General features: G+C 37.9%; 1 protein-coding gene across 2 annotated transcripts in view; it reads left to right on the top strand.

Moving 5' to 3' along the window:
- LOC124218055 (dipeptidase 1) overlaps positions 1 to 16923 on the top strand; it is a 142040-nt gene that overhangs the window by 108150 nt on the left and 16967 nt on the right. For both annotated transcript variants that reach the window (XM_046624428.2, XM_046624421.2), the window contains one exon: positions 14365 to 14500. In XM_046624428.2, coding sequence (XP_046480384.1) covers positions 14365 to 14500 — 136 coding nt within the window. The remainder of the gene's footprint in view (positions 1 to 14364; positions 14501 to 16923) is intronic.

The following is a 16923-nucleotide window of genomic DNA, read 5'->3' as shown; positions in this document are numbered from 1 at the left end:
CCAATCGACTTTTTGTCTTTCGGGATTTGGATCCCCACCATGAAACACGCTATTTTCTCCAAAACCTGTGAAGGAAAGTTTGATTTGAGAAGCAACGAAGGTATCACTGAAATCAGGTTAGATCAGGGGGTGTGCTCAACTAGCTTGTACGCAATGGAACAGTGCGTAACATTGAGGTATTCGGAAGTGCGCATGCGCCAAATCAATCCCAAGCAAGTAAAATGTAGCAACTCACTTGTGCGCATGCGCCAAGATCGTTTTATCCAGGTATTGGAATTCATCTTTTCAGCCTCGCATAGCACATGCGTTCACCTACGACTCATGTTGCAAAGCTGCGCTCGTCGTGAAAAGACCTATTTCGCCTCCTTGATGCACGATCTACTAATTTTTCTCTGTTGGATTTTTCTCAAAACCATCTGCGACATAATTTACCAAAACGACAAGCTTCCTATTTGGAAACCTAAGATGACCTCATCCTTCCATTACTACACCTACTAAGAAGGTTGTGAGTAGCACCGTCTCATGTCCCCCACAAATCCCTAAGCATTCGCTCTTAACCGCTTTTCTTTTCAAACTTATTACAACGAATAGAACGAAAAGTTGTTATCATACGGTAAAAACGTCTCATGGAAAATTTGACCTGTTTCCGTATTGATTACTATTATTATACCGTCTAAGATCTGTCAGTTGACGTCATTTGTGTACTTCTTAACAACAATTTCACCAACATTTAGAATATCATTGCATCGGGACATTTCTTTGGAATAACGGTGATTGAAAGTCTAATAAAGATGCAGAATTGATGTGCACGTAATAAAACTGCAACAAATTGATTCACCGCGCATTTCCAGCCGTTTTCAGAATCTAGATCCAGAACCTATACGTGCCTCTTTCTTCTGATCCAGCTGCGTCATTTTCTACAGACTTTTGTGCAAATAGGACGAATATATTCCACGGTTAGCTAAATATTTTGGTATGCAAAAAACTAAAAGGGCTCGTTTAAGATAGTACTTTTTTCAGGAGACAATCCCCTGACGTTTGCACTGCGGCACAAAGGTATCCTAACGCAAAAGTGAAGAGATATATTTAGTTTCGAACAAAAAGTCCACGAGGTGACGTTGTAATCTTTACCTTGAACAAGACCACGTGCGGGCATTCATCACAGATATACATATATATATATAATTATATATATATATATATATTTGCGGGATCTGTGATTCTGTAGGTAAATGCCGCGGGGAACGCACGAAAGGTTTTGTACGAACAAAGACATAATTATACCCTAGTTTTTGTTTTATCTTCAATCTCGGTTGAAAAGTGGGCATATGGTGGTGGTTGGTAGCAAAAAGTACCGCTTATCCAAAGATTTATTATCGAGGCCCTCCAGGTCCTTGATGGAAATTTTTCAAAAACAATCTCGGGCCAAGGATCCTTAAAGAGTAGGTATGCTTCCGAACGCTCGTAGGTCTACGCCGGAAACACGGTCCTTTGGAACCTTTTCAACGAGGAAATAGCTCACCGTTGCAGTTGTGCTTGCGTAACGATAAGCATTTGAAACTTATTTCATTCCGCTCAATTACACGAATCTTATGGTCACATTTGACTCGTTACGCTGCACGCATTCCATCGAGACTTTAGAGCTGCATGTGAAGATAACAATGTTTAGTAATTACAGTATACGTATTCCATTGAATGCCATAGCATGCGCTGGGACCGGGTGTAGCACCAATTATACAGATTTGTACATGTGCATGAGTACCTCGACATTTTCCTAACGAGCGGAACGACGTTGAGACGTAATATCGCTGGCGACTCATTCGCATGTTTGTTAAAATGATATTCAAATTGAATGAAAATGTTTTTCTCGAATCGAGGGGAGTCCAAGTACAAATATACAGGAGAGCTCGGAGCAAAGTTGGCATGCGAGGAGTGGTCAATTTCATACCAATGCAATCAATTTCTGCTTTAAGGTTGGCTCATCAACTGAAATGAGAGCATCGGTTGAAAATCATTTCGTGAAAAAGAACGTGAAATATTCCGTCTACGTGGATTAAAGCTCAGTGTTTTTGTTTGCCTTGAGACTTTGTGGACAGATATCCCGTACTTTTTCATACTTTGTCAGATTATATATCTCTGGTGTGTGAAAAGATATAGGACAAATAAGAATTCAGGAATCACCGTTGAAGTGTTTGTACCTGTATAGTTCACCAATTGTCGATAATTGAACGGGACGTCAAAGAATCGATTTGTCTGAAATTTTTACCTCTTGTAGTGTGTACTAAAATTGAAGAGTTCTCCAAATTTGAACCTTCTCGGACTTACCATTCGCGGGAAATGCCACATCAAATTTTATCATTTCGACCTAATTGAGGTTTAAAGCTAATTGTTTTCGCATCGTTATCGGCATAAAAAAAAAATCATAAAAAAATAGGTATCTTGTGCGAAAAATTTGGTAACCGGCCCTGTTGCGAGAGTATCGGGCAAAATTTCGGCTACGCTTTGTTCAACTGTAGTAGTGGGGAAAGCTGCTGAGGTATCTTGAGAAGAAGTGGTCCTATTGAGAGCGTCGACTGTAATAGCATTTCTGAACTATTCACAAAATTCACTCTGCTCTGGCTTCTTCTGTCAATAAATATCGAAAAAAGTCCAGTTTGATTATCTCATATTAAAGTTTGTTGAAATATTATTGTCTGGGGTGAAACACGTGTTTGAAATACAAAACTAAATACGTGACATTGGGTAGATCTGAGCGTAGCGTGAACCTAATACGATCCGAGAATGTGAGATAGAGATTTTTATTTAGCATTGTTTTGTAGGATTGACGTTGACATCGTTGGGGAAGATATTAAGGCGCATCGGATAGTGAGAAATGTTTCACTCGTACCATGAATTTAAGATTTCAGTTCAGATTGACGGTGATTGGGGAGACATTGAAACGACATTAAGCTTCGTAACTCAGCATCCTAACATCTTACGCTAATACCATTTGATCGTTGATCTTTTTCGGAAAAAAAAAAATTCATGCCGTATGCAATGGCAGATATAAAGTCAGCTGATACTTTGAACTTTTGGCCTCACGTCTTGAAGACAAACCCGAACGAATAGAATGGAAAAACCTGCATGAAATATATCTACGTCTACGGTACGAATGACCCAGAAATCATTACTTCTTTTAATATTTAAACGAACCTTTCCCGCTGGTTGGAAAGCAAAGAAAAGCTTAGGATTGCGTTGCAAGAAATGGTGAATTTGTAGGTCGAAAATTGCTGAGAAAAGTTTTCTAGGTCGTAACTGGAAAAGAGAAGTTAAGAACTCACTAAGAGAACAAGACGGGAGAGCTGAACCTTGTCCGATCTTTTTTCGGCACTTTAAGAAGGAACATTTCCTTTACGTTGCAAATAAATTACACCAAGAATATCAAGACTGCACTGATTTCAGGAAACCTTCAGCTAGTTAGACGTTAGCTGGAAAAAGCAATGTTCAATGACAAAACATAGATGGATGAGTTGATGTTTATAGACAAAATAAAACAAATCTGAATTTAGCGACCATAGAGGATGTACGAAGGAAGAATTCGTTAAGATTTGCCAACGTAGACGTTTTTTGTTAATTATTAAAAAAAAAAAACATCTGCAACGTTTCCACTGGACCCAGCCGATCATCTTCAGGCTTACTGATAAAAAAAATGAAACAAAAATTTTTTGACAGTGTTTCTTTGTTGCTATCTTAATTTTTTTAAATTATTAATTGTATATTCTGTGCAATAAACCATGTTAGTCGACATGTGCATATACATAGCTTAAGGTTATGTTGCGTATAAATTGTTGAAATACAAGCTTAAATATGTAGAGAAAAGGCGAGTTTACGGAAAATTAAAAGACAACTTGATCAGGTATTTAAACACTAGGATGCGATTACTTACAAATTGTTGACTATCCTACGAGCGTGGTGTTATTTATTCGCCATTTCAGGAGGAAATGAGGATTTTAAATTCGTATTGGTAATCGGTACATCAAGGTGTTAATATTGCAACTTTGAAAACCTAAAGCTAAAATGGTTTACACGAGGAAGAGCACGAGAATTGTGAATTACGAATAATCTCGTTATAAAGATGACTTAGATTTTGAGTATCTGACCTTTTATCTATACGTTTCTAATAATGTGAATCATTTCTTTAATGTTTCGTCCAAGCCATTGGTTCTGTGGTTAATACAGATGAATATTCGAAATCGAAGGTATGTCCCATATATTCAAAACGTGGGATGCAAGAGCGCAACTGTCAGATTCATGGTTTTTGATTTTAGAACGATGGCCTGAAATTCTAGTTTGTAATTGTTGCGAGGCTTGATTTCCAGTCAAAATAGTCGCTACAAAACGATGACCAAATAAGGTAGACAGAGTTCCAAACCACTTATCCATTATCTACCGTTTTTAATTGTGCGGAACCTGTCACGAAGCTTACGCTTGTAAGAAATACATGCCGGCTTATTCTTACTCGTTGAATACAAGCGAACACGCTCTTGGCGTACAGTGTCGGATTAAAATTGAAACTGGGTGCTGGTGTAACATCAGCATGAAATTAATCGATTTCGAGACACTGGTTTGGCAAGGAGATATAGCATCGCGAAACAATAAGCACCACGCTACTCAATTATATCCGTCGGCATTGAGGGGCGGCAACGGCGCACTATGGCTGGCGTAGATTGCCTTCAATTGCCAAACACTAACTGCTTGCGAGAGAAATCCGATTTCCGCAGAAGGTTACAGGCATATGTAGGCACGAGGGGATAAAACCTTGCGTCGCTGTCGGTATATGGTTGTACGTATACCTGTTATCACAGAGACACGTGCAGCCGTCACGCAGAATTTTAGATTAGGAAGCGACAAAGCTCCGTCTGTAGAGGTGAGCAAACAGTCCGCGGCTCGTGAATCCTCAAGAGTATCGATTACGCGCCAATGATATATAAGAAACCTAAAAAAAAAAATCCAGACGAAATGAACTCGCGTCGAAGATCCGCTTTTAAATTGGCTGTTATTTGATTAATTGGAATCCATGAATAAAGTGAAATCATATCGGTCTGCAATCACCCGTTTTGGAGACGGAATATTTGTTAGACTCGTTCGTACCATTGGAATGAATAATTTCTGGCATTCTTTCAAGATTTCAATAAATTTCTCGCGTGATCTATGAGTCTGAGCTTTTCCCGTTGCTAAATTATGCAAGAATATTGAAAAAGATGCGTAGATTTGAATTTCTTCAATAACCGTAGCAAACCCCTCGTGGTTGGAAATCAGACACTGAATATACATTCGTTTGACTGGCAGGCGAAAAAGTTTTATATCCCGGCGTTAACGGGCAAACGTGGAAAGTCGGATTATAAAGACAAAACATCGGTTTTTCCCGGATGTCGGTCACCGCAGCGGACGGATTTGAAGAGGAACTGAAAATGGAGCTCGTGGTTCTACCCGTAGAAGAGGAATGCAAACTCCGGACGAATTCGATCAAAATGGCGTCCCGTACATACGCAAACTTTTGACAAATGATTGGACGTGATAGGTATATAAAATTCGACAAAAGTGGGTAGGAACTTGAATCGGATGACCGTATCAAAAGATTTTCCGTAATTCACTGTATCTGCGCATTTTATTGTACGAGTTCTTGCGCGAAGTTTACGTTCGTACCGATGCTTTGTTCAAATTCTGAACGAGTAAACGATAAACTGAAAAACATAAAACGGGAACCGCGGAATATAAAGATAAATATGGTCATATATTATGCAGCATGGCTCTTCGAGGGAAAAAAAGGAATACACCGTTTCTCTCTTTCACCCTCAACGTCGACCAGTTATTTTCAGTATGGAAATGAACCTCTCACGATCACTCCGGTTAAACTATCTCATACGTAATTACAATTTAGTCATCCGTTTCAATTAGCGAATCGTGGAGTATCGTAAGCACATAAATGTAGAAGAATTACAACACTGCAAGTATTTGTAGAGATATATATATAACGATTTAGGAATTCCAATTAATTGTTCTCATTTCAATTCGATGAGTGTGAAGTATTTCCGAAAAGACCATCTCTTACGTGTCTACAATCTAATTTGTATGTAAAAAAGCATTAAGAGAACATATTTTTCATCAAACAAACATTTTTGCAGCGTGTTCGGTGAGTGTATCAGGGATGTTAGCAACAAATTATTTATCAGGTAGAATTCGAATCTTCGTTCGATTATCTGACCTATTTCAAACTTAAAAATCTTAATCCACGCTCCTTTGATTATTGTGGCGGAAAATGAGATTTTCGTCCTACCAGTGTGTGAAAACCAACGTTTACCAACGTCGAAAATCTCGAATAACTCTTGAGGATATTTGTCAGTGTCTAGATTTTGATCAGCTCAATTTGAGAACGAATAACGACTTATAGATAGAAAGTTGAGCCGAACAACATAAATTTTTTTTACTCGCGCGGATGAGAGTTCATCTCAATCTAATCCACACAGTCCTTGAGTAAACGATTCACGCCTGGGAACAATAAGATACAAGTTTCAGTTTATGTACTCAGAAGTTGTTGAACGAGCAAAGTACGCACGTTCCGGCGTGAAAATAATGTGGGTACGGATTCTAGCAGCGTGACGGTTTGTAATTTTATATGACATCGATTTCTAAATGGAAAAAGGCTGTCATAAGCATATTATCATTCTCTCTCTCTCTCTCTCTCTCTCTCGCACGAATTTTTTTTCTATTCTTTTTTCCCCGTCTTTATCGTTTTCCTATATCCTCCGCTGTCCCACTACACTTCGCACCAGTGGGGGAGTTATTGAATTGTCTGGTATAGCCTTGCGCGTTGTGTAACTACCGGGCATTTTCACCACGCGTGAACCCAGCCGTCGAAAATCCCGAGGAAAAAGAAAAAAAAGGGAAATCCCTGCACTACAGGATGCGAAAGAAGAAATAACTCGCGGTTGTGATTTTTTTTTTTTTTTTATCCCTGACAAGTTTCAACCTCAACAGAGAATGGTCGATAATTTTTGTTTAAACTCACTCCAGCCTACGTCGTTACGTCATTCACATCGATCTTCTCTCGAACAATGAATCCACTTTCGTGCGATTTGCATCCCTTCACACCGAAGAGCCCTAATGAATACCTCGAAATACAACAGAATAATGCTGTTCCCGTGCCGATACCGTTGTTGAATATTTGCGTCTGGTACTCGGGCACTTTGATCTGAAAACGAAAGGAAATCCATTATGTACAGCTAGAAATCAACAGTGGTGTGAAGTCTTCAACATGGGACGAAGTCCCGGGTTTTCATGCATATATTATACATATATCGTCTGCGCACACCGTCTCGTGTCCTTTATTATTATTCCTTCGTATACTTAGGCGTGGTTTCTTCCCCCCCCCCCCTTTTTTTTTTTTTTTTTATTTATTGTGTACGACCATGTATCGTTTTCCCCGGGATTGAACTACCGGGAATATCGTACTGGGGATAGATTTGATAAGTTATAAGGAATCAAAGTTGGATGGAGTGCGGGGTATAGGTAGCCGCCTTGGGGGGTTCGAGCAATATCTTTCCTTAACTTCGAACAAGCGTTGACCCCAACGTAACCATCGCGGGATTCTCGTCCTCCGCAATCAAACGAATACGAGAAGTCGTTACGTGGCCATATCCAACCTTACGAGATATCATATCAAAGTTCGACATTTTAACGTCCCTTCGCCCAGGGAGCCTCTGGCCGGGTTCCAATATACCATTTCGATATAAAGAGGTCAGAATACGACCAAAAACTTAGTTACAATTGTGTCGAGCTCATCTCGCATGAGCTCATTCCGTACAACGAAGGGAAAAGTTTGATTCCATTCGTGCTTCAAAAACTTGTAATCTTCCGACGTATCACCGAAAGCCTTTTTTTTTTTTACCACGGCCGTTTTCCGAAAATTTTCCAGACCAGCTTAATCTCCCAGCAGGCTCTGATCAGGATGAAATCAGACGCGCCTCATTAAGGCACACCTGACGTGACCTCGGTCTGGTTGTCAGCAGGCATCCCTTACTTAGGCGCGTCTGATGTCGTCCTGGTCAGGTTAACATTTAATGATAGAAGGAAAGAATTGTGATTTAATCTTGAAGCCGCTTCTTGCCACTGGTTGGTTGTTGGATTTCCGAAAACGGGAGTTTGCGGGTGTACATGAAATAGAGAGAGTCGTCTCTTTCAAACTTTATTCTCATCGTAAAAGAATAGAATTGTGTAATGATCTTCGAGAACAGATTTTCTTAAACGTGAAATATCCATCCGGCGTATGCGGCCCGGAATTAGAAACTTTGTTCAATCGGACAATATCAAGTAAGATGTTGGAGCATGTCGGTTTATATGAAGACGAAATTTATTTTGACAGAAATGGCGTTTATCATACAAAAGAACATATGTATGCTTCTGATGACGCGTCAGCTATGTATGACGTATATTATGTAATCTATTTTCAATTAATATAAACAAGCCTCAGATGATTAGACATTATCTAAGTAAACATCAACTATCAACAATCACTAGCTATTTCACAAAACCTCGTTTGGAAGATAATGAATACGTCTTGTTGGAGGAGGAAGTAATTGATCTCCTGTTTAGTAGTGTTTGCGACAGTCGCGCATTCATCAATAGAAAAATTGAAGGTTTATATCTAATTGATCCAAAAGATTTCCATCTGTATGCGGATGAATTCACGTTCTCCGAGAATTATATAATAAAAGATTAACATTGCATATCTAACAAGGAAACTGCCTGAGGTGTCCCCGCCCAAATTCGTCCATTTAAGGATATGTTATTCTTCATTGAAATCTAAGCGACACATATTTTTTTTTATCGGCGGATAAACGGTTTAACGGGGTGAAATCAAGCCCCAAAGTTTGGCATCCTCAGTTGTTGTTTCATAGTTTCGCACACTTCCAGTTGAGATGTTTGAATGAAACCAATTGGAGAATAACTCCTATGGCGAATAATGAAAAATGCGTTTCGTCCGGTTACGACGGGGTTGAATATTCGAAAATTATAGAGGTTGAAAGTTGAAAAATTTTTACAAATAAAAAACTATTGTTCGGGTTACAATCAAATTAATTGCATTTGAAACAGCAGAAAAAAGTAGGGGGTACGTTTTTGCGTTTTTCGAAATAACGTCACTCAGGGGGTGAACTACCCCTACACACGTACAGCCGAATTCCCATGAGAATCGCACTGTTTTGCTGTAATTCGTCTTATTTAACATTACAAAGCTCTTTCTGAGCGACAAAATAGGAATTTTTTCGTTTCAATAAATTTCGGTTGCATCTATAACAAAAACCACCCCCTCAAATTGCCGAACGGTGTCTGGCGGAGTTTCTTTTACGATCGTGAAATCTTCCGGACCCCGATATCTTAGTAGTTTCTGAAGTTACTGGAATCGATTCTGAGCTTACAATTTTGGAATTCAGCATGGCTAATGCTGTAAATATTTAGGACTTTGGTTACTATTTTTTTCCATCGGATTGAAGGAAATCGGTAAGTTGACACGGAATGGCTTGTATACCATTGAAGAAATAAAATTTATCTTGTAACGCAGAAGCACCAAAACAATTACATTTTATTTCGGTGAAGTTCTAGTTTTATCTGCCTTTTGCGACGTATCATGCGAAACATACGACGAAAATAAATCAGTTTTTCAGGTCGACTGGCGCGTAAAAGACGTTGGAGCTCAAAAAATTAAAATAGCTTATTAAATAGCCAGTCCGATACATGTAGTCATTATATGCAGCTGAGCTTCAATTGATATTATCGATTCTGACTTAGCAATTTTGGAATCATCACATCGAAGATGGCACAAAGTTACAGAAATATGATACTGTTAAATTTATGAAACGAATACAACGAAAGAGGGAAATCGGGACGTATTTTATTTTAAATTGAGTCTGACCATCGTACCTGAACTCAAGCTGATCAGGGCATTCTAGAGGGGCACGATACGTTTCTGGTCAGGCCCTAACAGATATCCCGATGTGTACCTGATCAGGTAAGCAACAGTAAGGCAAGCCATGGCCTTATCTGAGCCTAATAAAAATTTCTGTTTGGAATTCACGTCGGTACAGGTGGAGGTGCTCTTCACCAGATCGACGTGAAAATTTGAAATACAAAGTAGTGATTTCAGTATACGACTGATTGAATGTAAACCACCAAATCTACACAAGGGTGAACCGTAGCAAATTCTTCAATCAAACAGTTGTCCCAAAGCGAACAACTGAGTATTACGGATATCACTACTCTTTGCTGATACAAGCAGGTGATATAATCGAATCCATATCAACGTGATGTTTCTTACCGTGACGTCTGATTGAAAGTCTTGCGCCAACTCTGAACGCCCATCAAAGCCTGGTTCGAGACGTCTGCAACACATTAGTACGATTCGAAGCGATTCATCATATTTTCGACAAGGCGTAACCTCGAACTCCACAAACAAAGGGGATGTGCCTTCTTGCTTCTACCATTCGACAAATTCAACAAGCTTAAGTTCATCAATTCTGGATGCATCAATCATTGGATATCACGAGTTCCAGTGCAGATGACTAAGGCTAACGCGAACCATGACTAATTGCCCACTCAACCCGGATTGTCTGTTCATGTGCTTTGGGCAACTCTCTCTTTTTAAAGTGGGACAGCTTCCAAGCCCTTCATCCTAAATCAATTAATCAGGGATCTTTGAATATCATGCTTCAAGGACAAGGGTCGACGGCCCAAAATGATACGTCAAATTTGTCGATCGAGCGTAGCTGCTACTTTGTGAGTTCGATGTGACAAAGTGATACAAACAAATACACGTTGTTAAGGATGACGGGTGACGCATAAAATTATCGAATTATTATCCTACTTCATCTTTAACCTTTTCAGAACGGTTGTCCATTTCAGTAGACATGAATCTAAAAAGTTCGTAACTAAACTTTCACCCGTCAGAATTTCTTTTCGAGAGTTGATTTTTGTCAAAAGTTCCAATACCTGTCTGAAAAAAAATATATTGAAGACTGTCTTATAATTCAAGTACGTTTTCTAGTCGGAAAAGTGCAGCTAAAGAAGGTGAAAAAACGTGCGTGTAATATTCAATCTCATTTCTAATTTTACAGGTTATTTAAAATTAATGCATTGTCTCGAAAAAAATATTTGTGTTTTGTTTCAAATTTCATGAAAAAAAAAAAATATAATCTCGGCATCTATTAATTCAAAGTTTTAAACTTGACATCCATTACGTGTCCACTCTAATGAAAATGCGTATAACTTTTGTTACAGATTTAGGAAATTTCTGAAAAAAATCGGATATCTTAGTTGCGAGATACAGAATCGAAATCCGTTGGAAAAAATATTTACACCGCGAGATTTGATTCAAATCTGCAAGGGTTGCGGTTCTTTGATGGCATATGAATGAGAGATTTGGATTCCGTCTGGATAATTCTCCCGAAATTAATATGTCGCCTGAATGTAATTTCTGATGCAGCGAAATTGACTCATCTTTACATAATACATCATTAAATATTCCGCCCGATTCCTCGCCGACTCAAAGGTACGCAGTTATACTGGTTATACATTACTATTAAATTCTGTTGCCCCCGGACGTTTCCGCCAAAAGCTCAAGCGTTGAAGAGCCCCTTAGAACGCTTTGAAGGCTGTAAAAATGTCGCGAAGGAAAAACGGCAACCAGTAGTCTTATCTACGCGGTGAAACTGCCTCTGAAACGTGCTTTAGACCTTTTGGCGTGAAAACGCATACACCGTTTTTAACGAACACAATAAGCGTGGCGTCACGTTTATCCCTTCGCATACTACCGAGCGAGCAAATATTACGTCATCGATTCCTTATCGAGGCGGAACGCAAAACTACAGAAGTGTTATCGACTTCCTACTTGCAGCCTGACAAGAGAAATTACTTGTTACGAACAGTCATAAACCAGGCATAAATGGACGAAAGTGGAATAACTTTTTACGTCGGATGAGCCATATTCTCGTTTACACCGTTTTAATTTGAGGTAAAGAAATCCTGATGTAAAAAGAATACTTACAATACTCGTACGTTGCGTATTGATCTATGCATTATTTTATGTTCAATTTGTAATAATATGTGTGCTTGTGTAACGATCATTCATCGATTTATACCTTTCAGTTTAGATATATGTAACTACGATACTTGCTCACCCTATACATATATTTAAATATGAGAATTCTAGTCTTTCAAGATAAAAGCGTGTCACGAAAAAATGAATTACTGGGTTACCGTACCAACTGTTATTATTGTTGTAAAAAACATTCTATCGTTAACCATCAAACGAGCTAATACGTATCGCTAGTTTTGAATAAACGATCCTTTTAAAAATACATCATATTCATTTCTACCAAACGTAATAAGTATATAAACGTCTACATAAAAAACATGTCCTTCGCGGATTAATGTTCGTGAGGACGTAATTTGATTAGTACATAAAATTTGAAAAGAAATCCTAATGTAAAAAAAAAATACTTCACAACGGTACTCGAGCCTTCCAATAATTTTACAAAATTTGTCGAACTCTCGTGTACAAAGTGAAGAATATCGAATCGTGTTCCTCTCGATTCAAGATGAAATATACTAATTTCAAATGACGGTACATGTATGGGTACATAATTTAATTGAGAACGACAGATAAGGACAAAACCATCGGACGACAGAACGTCGAATATGCTCGTTGTGATATTTACGCTGGATTAATTCCGTCCCGCAAAATGAGAAGCAACAGTAACGAAACATCGACATCGTCTGTACGAATTTTGAAGATAAGAGAAGAGCATTGGACGAGCCGTAAACATATTCTCTCTAAAAAATCTCTGCCGAGAGTCCGTGCGATTTAATCCGCGGATATAATATTTGTACGTATCCGGTGAATAAGCTGTGATGTGCACCCCTTACTCGTTACGTTTTAAGTGTACTTACGGTATATCAGCAAGTGTAATCCTACTTGTGTGTAAATGTGTATACACTTTATACCTTAGGCATGAAAAGCATTCTATTCCAGCGAGTTTGCCATTGTAAGCACACAAAGAACCACTTAGCGAACCCCTGGGTAAAAAAATCATCCGATGGATGCGGCTTACCATCGGGGAGTACACCTTCCACTGGTAGCTGCCCCGCGGTTTGATGAAACCTCTTATAAAGGAGAATTTTGTAGGAGTTCCCCGCGACAACGGGATTCGAGCCCCTCGCATTCACCGCTTCGCTAACCAGGCGAAGACTACCTTTCCCCTAACTTCCGCCGAGTAAAAAATCCCTTAAAGAAACACACGCGCAACCACATACGAAGGACAAAACTTATGCATGCTTACTGTATTTTATTACGGTAAAATTAACGTAAGAAGAATGTATCGATCGCTTTTTAACGGACACACGGCGACACCCGTTGGTGAGCTATAAGAGTGATACCTCGGAAAGATGTAATGTATGTCGAGAGATTAGGAAAGTCGAATGAGTAGGGAAAATCAAAACTGCGCTAGTCGTAAAATTAATTCGTGATTCCGGTGTACCGGATTCTCGTTCACTCGGCGAGAAGACATTTCGGCGATGAGTCGCTTTCAACAACAAGTCGTTGAATCCGCGGACATTTTTCATCTTTATTAAATTTCAACGTGATTGAAAACAGTAATCTTATCTAAAATCAGAGTAGGAATAACTGAATAAATATTCTTGAAATGAAGTCGCAAGCAATATTTCTTGTCTTCGAATCCTGAGGGAAACAACGCAACGACAGATCAGCATCGACGTCGTTACTTAACGAATCGTAGTCGTGTTGGGTCATAATTCGTTGACAAGCTTCGCATTATAAAATGAGTGTCCACACTGAGAGAAAATTTTTTTTATTTTCGTTTTTTACCACAATCGAAAAATATAGTTCTAAGTACAAAATGAAAATTAGTTTTGTAGCCGTTACCGGAAAGTTTAGTATCTGTTACTATTCTTTCTCGTTACGATCACGGTTAATATATTTTCTTTTAACTGTTGCGATAATTTAATGCTTGTGCAGTAATAAATTGACGTTAAAGCCTTATTTAAGTAAAAAAATAAAATTTGTACCGAGGAACTTGGCCTAGTTCAAAGAAAAATATCGCTACAACTCAGTCCTTGTTTCACGTGGGTTTATACAAAGTAAAATGCATTTGCAAGTACCTGAGAATGCGTTTCAAAAAATTTTTTTTTCTAATTTTCGAGGAATAGTGCGCTACTTTGAGCATTCAGAGTTCACTTGGTATCTCTTATGCGTCAGGATTATTTTCATCATTTGAACTTTTCATCACTTTTTTCCCCTCTCTTTTCGTGTTTTAGGACTCCCGTCGGTTTGGAGGACGTAAGCAAATATCCAGACCTTTTCGCAGAGCTTTTGGCAAGGGGCTGGTCGGAAAAGGATGTCCAGAAGCTGGCCGGTCTCAACCTCATCCGGGTTTTCAAAGCCGTTGAACAGGTAATTTTTGCAGCCGCTTTCGATGAATATGATTGGAGACTAAAAAACTGTTTGACGATCGTCGTTTGCGCTGAGCATCTTATTCCTGTATTTATGATTACATTGATTCGCTGATTTGAAGAAAAGTACTTTCTTCTGATTAAAATTCCTAGTTCTGCAGAATATTTTTATCATATATCAACTTCATAATTATTATTATTAAACTTCAACTCCATCAGGATCGTACGAAAGTTTGTAACACTTGGGCCAGTATATATGCTCGGAATAAAAAAAATCTAATTGAAACCTATTCCAACTTTTTCCCGCTTCCTGTAATTAAATAGTACTCGACGTGTCTGTATCTGCAAACAGAATGAACTTTTCAGTCCCTGAATTTGTGACTATTAATCATAATTATTAATTCGATATGGATTTGCTCTTAGGGTCCACTGAAAACCAACTACGAACTCGTAATACATGTGTACAATATTTTTGTCAATATTCATTTTGTTCAAGAATTTCTTTATTTCATTTGCCAAATTTTTCGTCAATATTGAAATTTGAACAAATTTCCATCACATGGAATTATATGTTGAAGCCTCACTTCACAAATAAATTATACTTTTTCTTTACAACGGTAAAAGGATTGATTTGTCTCCCACCTAGTCTTGGAGGTTTTATGTTCGACGATTTCGAAAGTTTGGTTAGTAGTTTACTTCTATTTGTGAAATGTAGATTTGAGCAAACGAATTTATCCCAAAGAGTCTTGTTAAAGAAAGATTTCAAGGAATTGAAATACAGGCAGTCTTCACGGAACATTTTTTTGATGGATTAAGACTTTAATGGAACACTGATCGAAAATGAGTTTTCCGCAAGCTCAATTAGATTTTTTCTTTTTTTTTTATTTACTTTAAAAATTACACGAAGAAGATTTGGTTGGTTGATTAGATCAAATTTATCTTATAAATTGTCAAACACATCTATACAACTGAGTTTGTATTCGGTATAGAAAATACAGTTTATCAGAATTTTTTAAAAATTCAAAAAATGTTTTTTTTCAAAATCACTCTCAATATTTATAAATAATTAACCGGCAAAGTGAAAAATCTGGTAAAATATTCAGGGTACCGTTTCAAAGTTGGGATAATTGCACCAAAAGTTTTGAACAAAGTTAAAAATGGAGGTCAGACATTGGTCCGGTCCACATGGATTTCCCAATGTATAAAAATGGTGAGAATAGAATCAGAAATAAACGTAAATCATTGACCCCATTTTTTCTGGCTAATAACAGTTATCTCTTATATTTTCAAATCATAGCGTTGCCTTACGCTTATTGCCTTCATAAATTGAATTAAGCGCGCCTGCTTAATTATATCTACCTATGCTCGTGAAACACAAACTGAATTTCTGGGTAACATACTTCTAATTTCTAATTTTCCCACATTTACATTCAAAGCACGAATGCGTTTGGATAATTTGTGCTTGAACCGAACTGGTTCAAAATATTGTATCTCTGATATCGATCAAGTTTTATCAAGTTACTTGTTTCAACTTGAGACGATATCCCAAATATTTCTTTCTTCACTCGTTCATTTCGATTGATTTATTGCTGAACTTGGAGGAATGACTATTTCACAATACATGATATTTTATTTCGACAAAAATACCTGCATGATAGAAAATTCACTTCGACTTGTATGAGCCAATCGATTTTGATGAGCTATGGGCTCGGCTGTAGTTGCAAAACAGGAGTCCAAAACTTCCGAAATGAAGATTAAACATATGACTAAAAAATTCACATAGAAGATGTCTCACGACGGAGTCACTATGTGGGTCATGGTAATTCCGTGTTTTATCTTATGGGCGAGCTTTTTAAAAACAAAAATTTCAGACATTCGCCGTTGAAAATATTTCAACGCTTGAATCAAAGTTTCGCAAATACCCAATTTCAGATTTTGATAATTTACTATTGAATAAAAATAGGCGATACATAGAACTATTTGGAATCAGAAGTTTAAACAAATTGAATTTAAATAGTAACAAAATTTTTATAATTCCCTGCTCAATGCATCGAATTTATTTTGCGATTAAAGACAGATTCATTCATATCAACCCAAATAGATTGCCATGGCTGTCTTGTCCGACATAAGATAGTTCACCGTGTTGTACTCCACTTGCTTCAAGAATTTTACCAATTTTGCCAAAGCGATGAACTATCAATTAATTTGTGTAGCACCTACGGCTTATTGAATACGTTATACGAGGCTGAAGATACAGAAGCAGTAGAGACGAGAAAAATGATATTGTGATCAGGAATTTATTTTTCAAACAAGGTAGTGGTGTTTGTGAGTCAATAATACATTTAACCTCAATTTTTGGTATATCTACGAATGTGATTATTGAATTTTCAACGCCTACTATAAGTAGACACGAATGGGTAGAAT

Source organism: Neodiprion pinetum, chromosome 1, assembly GCF_021155775.2.
Source record: "Neodiprion pinetum isolate iyNeoPine1 chromosome 1, iyNeoPine1.2, whole genome shotgun sequence".
NCBI lineage: Eukaryota > Metazoa > Arthropoda > Insecta > Hymenoptera > Diprionidae > Neodiprion > Neodiprion pinetum.
The sequence above is the reverse complement of the archived record's forward strand: the minus strand, read 5'-3'. Positions and strand labels throughout refer to the sequence as shown.